The sequence below is a fragment of the Castor canadensis genome, chromosome 1 (assembly GCF_047511655.1).
Source record: "Castor canadensis chromosome 1, mCasCan1.hap1v2, whole genome shotgun sequence".
Taxonomy (NCBI): domain Eukaryota; kingdom Metazoa; phylum Chordata; class Mammalia; order Rodentia; family Castoridae; genus Castor; species Castor canadensis.
Window position 1 is genome coordinate 189,620,324 of NC_133386.1, and position 9,001 is coordinate 189,629,324.

Sequence of the window (9,001 nt, forward strand, 5' to 3'; positions counted from 1 at the left end):
TGTGTGTTGTGTTTTGTTTTATTTTATTCATGGAGACAAAATCTCACTCTATTTCCTAGGCTACACTAGAAATCTCTATGTAGTGCAGGCTGAACAGGAATTCATTACCTCACCTCAGCCTTTGAAGTGTTGGAATTATAGTCACAAGCTACCATACATAACACTGCTAATGTCTTGAGCCAATATTAATTGCCAGTTAATCTCATGAACTGAAAAGGCAGCCACATTTATTTAAAAGTAAAAGTGATTTTAAGAAAAACTGTATAAAATAGCTTTAGAAAGTTGCCATGCTGAAAAAAATGAATATTAAAAATCAGTCCTTTAGTGCTAAAAAATTCATCCAAGTAGGAGACAAATTGATATCTCAATAATTTTAGTGATACGGAGGTTTCAAATTTGCTTGTTTTTTACTTTCAAAAACATTTTCTTTCTAGGCCCATTTCACTCTAAATTGTAAAAAAAATAAAGCTACAAGGTAAGCTTTGTTTTGGTCTTTCAATAAGACAAATACCAGTACCTTTTTAAATCATTTTCCCTGTTTCTCTGTAAGACTGACCGTAAACTCAAAAGTAAGGTACTCTTTGATTGGCTTTCAAAAAATAAAGGGAAGTATTCCTGCACAATGTGTTTAGTTGGATCATCTTTTGTTAGAAATTATGGCCTGATTGTTGCTTTAAAATGAAAAAAAGTGCTCATTTTGGAAGATTCATTCTTATTCTGTTTGTAACTAGCTTATTAAGCCAGAGTTTTTTCATAGCAGTTTTAATCTCTGAATTTCTCAAGGTATATATTAAAGGATTCAGCATAGGAGTGATGACTGTAAAAACCACACTTATGGATTTATCAATGGGAAAGTTGGAAACTGGTCTTACATAGATGAAAATACAGGGAACAAAAAAGAGGACAAGCACTGTGATGTGTGAGCTGCAGGTTGACAGGGCTTTGCGCCTCCCTTCCTGACTGTGAGTTTTAAGAGAATTTAAGATGCATCCATAGGATATTAGGAGAAGGACGAAAATGACCATACAGATTGCTCCACCATTGGCAACCACAGTGAGGCCTATGAAGTAGGTGTCAGTGCATGCAAGTTCCAATAGTGGGTACATATCACAGATGAAGTGATCAATGACATTGGGACCACAGAAAGGAAGATTGTACGCAAAGACAAGTTGAACAACAGAGTGCATAAAACCTCCAACCCAGGCCACCACCAACAGGAGAATACAAACCTGTCGATTCATGATGATCAAATAGTGCAGTGGCTTACAGATGGCCACATAACGATCATAGGCCATCACCACAAGAAGGAACACCTCAGCACCACCAAATAAATGCTCTATAAAGAGCTGGCCCATGCAGGCATAGAAGGAAATGGTCTTTTTATCACAGAGTAAGTCTATGATCATCTTGGGTGAAGTAGCAGTGGAATAAACGGCATCCATGAGTGACAGATAGGCAAGAAAGAAGTACATTGGGGAGCCCAAGGAGGGGCTGGCAATGACAGTCACCAAAATGAGCAGGTTACCCACCATTGTTACAATGTAGATGAGTAAAAACATGGTGAATAATGCTTTTTGCCCATCAGAGTCCTGAGTAAAGCCCATGAGGACAAATTCCGTGACATTGTTACTCTGCCCCATTTATTCTTCTCCAGTGTTTGCTTCAGATATGAGAGATCAGAATAGGACCTGCAAGGAAAATGTGAACAGGACTATAAAGCCACTCTGTCATGGAGCACATCTCCATTCACACTTTCTAATGTGACAAAACTACATTGAACACTTAGTATCTATTGAGTTCGTCTTCCAAGAAGCCCCATTGATCTTCTCATTACTATTTTATTTCTCCTCATATGAGTTTGTTTGGGGCTAGAGATTCATGGCTCTAGTTCTACATCTTGGTTCTAGTCTAAAGAGTAGAATAGCCAATCACCAAACAGTTATATACACACTTAATAAGTCCTGAGTTAAAATATGTCTTAACACAGAAGTCAACAATAATAACCAAATAAAGGGTTCCTGCTTTCAACAAACCGACTGTCTAATTGTGGCAATTACCTGTATAAGCAACCACAGCATCAATTTTGAATTGTTAGTATTTGCTGAGAATAGTTTTGCAATATTATTTTTATGTCACCAAAAATAACACCTCTTCTGAATAACACCTCTTCTCAGAGAATACAGCTGCATCAAACTGAATATTAGGTAGTCAGTCATTCTCCAAAGGATCTTTTGTTTTTCTGAATTGCTCATTAAGTCCCAAAATAATAGTCTTTAAATTATATTAAAAAACTACAAAAGTTTTTTACACATTTCTTCCTGGAGCAGTTATTCATTATAACTCTGTCAGCTTTTTCAGGAATTATAATTCTGTCAATTACATCCTTGCTTATACCAATTTCATAACACATTTATACTCATTAATCTAATTTTCAGCAAAAAATTTAACGAAACAAAACAAACTCATGACTTGGTAACCAACTACTCCATTAGTAGCTACTATGATTTTTAGAACTCAGGATAAGATGGGTAGTGAAGATGAAGAAGATAGAAGCTGAAAAGAGAACTAGTAAGTAGTAAGGTATGTCTTTTATATATATAAATTCCTAGCTCTAGTGCTCAAAAATAGAAATTCAGTCTCCACATTAAAAAAATAGCATAATCAAAGGAAAAGAATAATGGTAATTACAAATATGTTTCAGTTTACACATGAAAAGATAAAGTGATTGGTTTAGGTGACCTCAGAAACCTTTACAATCCAACTATCAACAAAACTACTAGTGCAATCCTACCTTACTATTCTGATTACCTTTTCCTGGATGTATATTTTATAATCAAATAGCAATTTCCAAGTTCATTGCTATAATTCGAATATTTTTATTTATTAGCCAATAGTAAATAGGATGTGATCGCTACAGTGACCAAATGACAACACCAAGTTTCTGTATCAGTGTGCACCAAGATGGAACCCAAGGCATTCCCAGAGAAAGAGAGAAGCAGCACAGTTGTGTGGACTCTGGAGTCACAGTACTTGAGTTGCACCCACAGGTTATTCCCATCCCATGTATATGACCTTATGTAACTCCATGTACATCTGTTTCATGATTTTTACCATAGGGACACCCATAGCATCTATTTGTTAGGGCTGTTTTTATTTCATATAAAGTGCCTACAACACTGCTGGGCAACTTGAAAAATCTAAATATGATAACTGTCATCAACATTAATATTTCACTGTGTGCATTTGGTTAGAATAAATCATCAGGATCATGGTGTATTTAATAAGAATTATAAAAATGCTCCAGGATATCAAGGGTACTATAATTGTAACTCACAAAGCTCTTTTGAGGCATAATATACAGTTTTACCTATTGGGAAATATCTCTCCTATTAAACTAAGTAAAAGTTATATTTACCTATGAGGAGATACATCTTGACTGGAAGCCAGCAAGCATTTTCCATGCATAGGAATTTGGTAGTGGAGGAGGACAAGTGCAGAGAGCTTGAGATTTCTTTAGGAGCTGGCTGTGATAAGCATCCTACTGGTTTTATTCACATAACAACTTTTGTCTGATTCAGAAGATAGCTCATTCTGAAGATGCAGACAGATGAAGGAACAACCAAGTATTCTATGTCCAGTTCTCTTTGTCACCTATCATACTTTCAATGTTTATTCCCATCAATTACCAGTGCTAGTTTTGACCAGTTTGCATATCCTATTGGGCAGCTTTCAATATTTATATAATAGAATAAACATTGAGTATTTAAACATAGTTTAAAGAGTCATTTAAAATTTAATGTTACAGAAATTTATGACTATAACCATGCTTTCAACTTTAGCCTTTACTTTTCTAGAACAAGAATTAATATAGTTGTTTAAGAACATGAACTTTTCAAAACATACTAAAATAGTAACAAAAATAATGCACATAGTAGTTTATAGTAATAATTTTATAAATATATCTAAGTTATACTAAACATGGGTTCTCTAATAAATGTATTAACGTGTTTTCTGGGATTACATAAATTCCTGCATCAACCTTATAGAAAGCAATAGACATTTGTTGCTTTACAGTCTATCACACTTCATATACTACATGATTTTGAATTTTCTGATACAAATATATCTAAACCAATTAACTCTGCAGATAAAATATTATGGAAAACATAGAATCACACAATTAGCTAATAAACTAATTTTATTTGATATATATGTAGCATATATTGCTGGTAAACTGAGAAAAGAGAATATAAACAACAATTATAATATTAAAACCAAATATATTTTGTACAATCTAATTAATTTGCATGTTCTGCTTGTTTCACTTGCCCAATTCAGATACCTCCAATGAGAATATATGATGTTTAAGATGCTAGCTATAGTTCAATATATCAAGGAAATTTCACCTAATACCCATTGTCAGTTGTTTTATGAACTCACAAACTGGGTCTTGTCCTGAGTCTGGAAAATTAATGCTTCTTTCATTCAGGGTAACTAGATACCTCATGTTACTATGTGTGATCACAGAACACAAGATAGTGTAAGACTGGTTGGTGGATGTACCAATAGCTCCAATTGGTTACTGTTTCCATGTTTCAACACTGGTTTCCCTTTTATTAAGCCTTTCAGAGCAGCATAAAATTATCGAAGTACATGCCTGAGGTATAAAGACATTTAAATATGAACATTAACTGTATAAATATAGTTGAATATTCTCACCTATTAGGAAACTTACTTCATGGAAGAACAAACTATGCTTACATGATTATGGAAAACTGACCTAATAAAAGGATATTAACCTGGCCAAGTCCATTATTTGATAGCAAAAATAAACAAACAAAAAAATTAAACAACACTAAAATTGGTAAAAGAAGTTTTGCTTTACTTGGTCAGTTGTAGAAAAACAACATCTTTAATTTAAGGGTTTATGTTAATATTTAAGTGCTTACCTCTTGTATGTACCTACGAAGGCAAAGACTGGTTGGTATTTGATTTCTTAGAAAAGCTGATAATGGAGATTTCTCACAAGTAAAAGCAGAGATTTTCAAATTTTCTGTCATTCAAGTAACATCTTTCGAAGTAAGGTGTCTTCCTTTGTAATTAAAAATGTGTATCTATATATTCCCAGTCTCATTCAGAAAATGGAGACTTACAAACTTCTGTAAGCAATATGGACATAACAAGAAAATGAAGCATACTCAAGTCTAGATACCAACTGAAGAGCTACTCCAAGAAGGGTAGAATCTAACTTTTCAAAAACCATTTAGGTAATTTTAACAAGGAAATAATTCTTACATATATCTGTGCAGATACAGTCTATTAATCTAAGCATCATTACTAATTTAAATGAAAGAAACTGTAGCATTATTATTGATGAGTTTAGTAGAATATTTGGAACAAATTCAAATGCCGTACTCTCTCATAAACAAGTTTATATTCTTAAACAATCCCTAAAGGAAAAAAGGATTGGATCATGCCAAGAAAGAGTAGCAAACTGCCAAATTAATGTTTTAACCATGCCAAAGGAGGAAGTAGCACCAGTCCCCTTACCTTACCAAATACCAGCAAAGGACTGCCTTATGCTGCCTGTAAGACAGACTGCCCAAGAATCCCTGAGGATCAGAGGCTGAGTGCATGAAACTGGAGGTTTTAGTAGTCAATGTTCTAATCCTTGAAAAACAGGCAATCACAGTTTTGCATGATTTTGGAGGCTTTTTATCAAGTCCTGAATTTTCATCAGATGGAATTATAGTGACTATCACTCTATTAATTCAATACCTTAACTTTAATTACTGATGAAATAACTATTTCTATAAGGTATAATGTTTTTCCAACAAATGAACAGTGTCTAAGTCTCCCCACTCTTATTCACTTATCATAGCTTGCCTTCAGCTATTCTGAACATATGTCATAGTATGCATAGATATATATTGGATCTTTGGTGTCATAAGTGCTTAGACAGAGGGTCACAAAAATACCTATGTATTAGAGGTTGTCTACAACAGCCCATATTAATTTGTTCCAGTAAAAAAGTACATTGAACTTATTAACTGATTTTGATGCTATCTCCAAATATTCTGTATTATACAGACATTCTATAGCCAATATCTACTGCCAAACTAGAACATTAATAAAGAGAATATGTATTCATCTTCTCTAAAATAAAAAAAAAATCACTTGTTCCAAAAAAGAGCAACCAGAAGATATAGGAAAATTTAAAATATATGTGTTTAAGAATACTTAAAGCCATCAAGAAAGAAAAGCTGTAGCTTTAATATTTTGTAGGAAATTCAGAAAATTAAACCTTGACTTCAGGTCTCTTTTCTCAAAGATATGGAATGATTCTAAAAGCCACAAATGAAAGTGTAAAAATTGGAATGGAACTTTTTATAAATGCTTTATACTGAGGGACACAAATGAAATTCATGGACTGCCAATGAGAAGCATCCTCTGTAAACAACTAGGCTTATGCTCCAGACCCACAGAAGGCTTTTCTCTTGAAGTAGCAATGTTAGACAGTATCATAATTGTTTGACTGTTAAGGGAGACTAGGGGAGGAGAGAAAGAAGGACAGAATGATACAGAGTGAATAATATGTTCAATATTATTACGTTACATCTGTGTAGGAACAAAATATAGAAAAATTCACTGAAAACTGTTGAACAGTACAGGTTAGAGAAAAAGTGCAAGGAAATGTAATAGAGGTAGGTAGACTGATTAAATCACAATAAATTTACAGATGAAATATCAAAGCAAAACCCCACTGAACAATGAACAGACACTTACACAATGAAAGACAGGAATGTAAAACAGGTCATAATGAATAGAGGGCACAGTTGGAAGGGGGAGGGTAAATGAACAGGGTAAAGGGGGTGAATATGATTGATGTACTTTCTACACATGCATGAATATGGAGCACTGAAACCTGTGAAAGTCATTTTAAGAAAGGGAAGGAAGAAGAGGGAGAACAATGGAGGAGATGAACCAAAGTGGGGTATATTGTACTTATATATGGAAATGTCACGAAGAAACCTCCTATACAACTATTATATGCTAATAAAAATGTTTTTTAAAAGTCCTGAAAGGAACTCAACCCCAGTTTGAAATGTCCAATTTCTTGATTGAGTTGAGATTATGCGGTCATTTAACTTCTTGAGACCTTTCTTCCAGCTAGAAACACAAGAAATGTTCTCTTAAAAGAAAAGAAACACTTACAAAAGTCTTGAGCTGTCTCTAGAAGTTTTTCCACAGAAACACTGACAATCAAGAAAATATTTTAAAACTATAAAGCCAGAAACTTTTGGCTCATACCTATAATCCTAGCTACTCAGGAAGAGAGTTCAGGAGGGTCACTATTGGAAGCTAGTCTGGGCAAATAGTTTGAAGACCATATCTCAGAAAAACCCTTCACAAAAAAAGGCTTGTAGAGTGGCTCAATGTGTATGTCTTTAGTTCAAAACCAAGCACTGTAAAAAATAAAAATAAAAAGTATAAATGACAAACCAAGATTTAAAGGCAACAGCAACTAAAACAGAAATTGATGATATGGATAAAAGGAGCTGTAGAGTAGATATACTGATTCACAAGATGGGAATATATTCAATTTTGAAGATTAAAACACTAAAATATACAGTAACTGAAATTAAGACCCCAATGTTTGTATTTAATAGATTAATAGCAGACAAATCAACATTTAGTGAGTTGGAAGAAATATTACAGAAGAATATGCATACAAAAAAAGAAAGAAATGAAATAAATTCAGGGAATAGTACTAAAGAAGTAAAAAAGACAGTGTAAAACATTTTTTAAAAGACTAGAGACATAGCACAGTGATAGAGCAGTACTTGCCTAGCACACAAAGGCCAAAAATTTGATTTCCAGGACCAAGATAAGTAATTAAGCACAATCAATTAATTGATTAATAAAAATAACCTGAATATATTTAATTTAATTATAATTTCAGGAGAATATGTAAAACATATGAAGATAGGACTTTTCTCTAGCATTTGAAAGATAATAATCTGTAAATTCATGAGATGTTAAATTTTCAAGAATACAATGTTAAAATTAGTTTTGCAAAAGTGTAAGTAAGCACAACACAACCAAAAGACAAAAGGAAATCTAATACTAAAGGTATATTGCATTCAGGAAAATAATGCTAAGAATGACAATCTACCTCTGAGCAGGAAGTGGTGAAAACCAAAGTTTAAGAAATAAATGGTCAATACTAAATGAAAATAAATATCAATATAGAATTAACCATTAATTTAACACCTTAAAGAAATGAGGCAAAATGTGCTTAACCAAGCCATGCTTTCTAGAAATCTACAGAATGATATTCAGGATGAGGAAAATAATCTGAAATATAAAAATGCAATGTAAAAATGTATTCAGGCTGAGTAGGAAGCTCAGATGTACAAGACCTGATTAGCATACGCAGGCACTGAATTAGATTCTGAAGAAAAGGAAATGGAAACAAGTAGGAAGGGGAATTGTGGAAATGAGCCAAAATGTGCATTAGTACTATAATACTACACAACATTAATAAGAAGATGGTGGATTTAAATTCAAATGAATATCAACTAATTTTTAAAATATAAATTTTCCTTATTTTAAAAAACAAAAACTGCCTTAGTAAAGAATATATTAAGTAGTAGGATAAAAATATGAAAATAAAATAGTGGAATAAATTACAAATATCTTGGAATTGTTTTTCAATGCTGGTATGAGTGCAATTCATAAGACAGCTTATAGAAAATGCAATCATCTATAAATCATCTATAAAAGCAAATGCTTAAATACACTATTTTCATGAAACAATTTTCCTCATTAGGAAGGAAAAGTCTTACAAAGCACAGCAGATGTTCCATTCACAAGGAAAGCAATCCTATCTTTGGCTTTTCAGTAATATTCTAAGATGGCTGCAACTGAGGAACACGGGGGTTTTTGCATAACATTGAGAAGCAAAATTCTATTTATGCAAAATCAAATCATTTTAAGC

The 9,001-nt window shown here is 33.0% G+C and overlaps 1 protein-coding gene across 1 annotated transcript; it reads right to left on the reverse strand.

Moving 5' to 3' along the window:
- Positions 1–692: 692 nt before the first annotated feature.
- Positions 693–1,841, reverse strand: LOC141416524 (olfactory receptor 4A16-like). The gene has a single exon (XM_074053492.1). The coding sequence runs from the start codon at positions 1,638–1,640 to the stop codon at positions 693–695; it is 948 nt and encodes a 315-aa protein (XP_073909593.1). The 5' UTR covers positions 1,641–1,841.
- Positions 1,842–9,001: the final 7,160 nt, after the last annotated feature.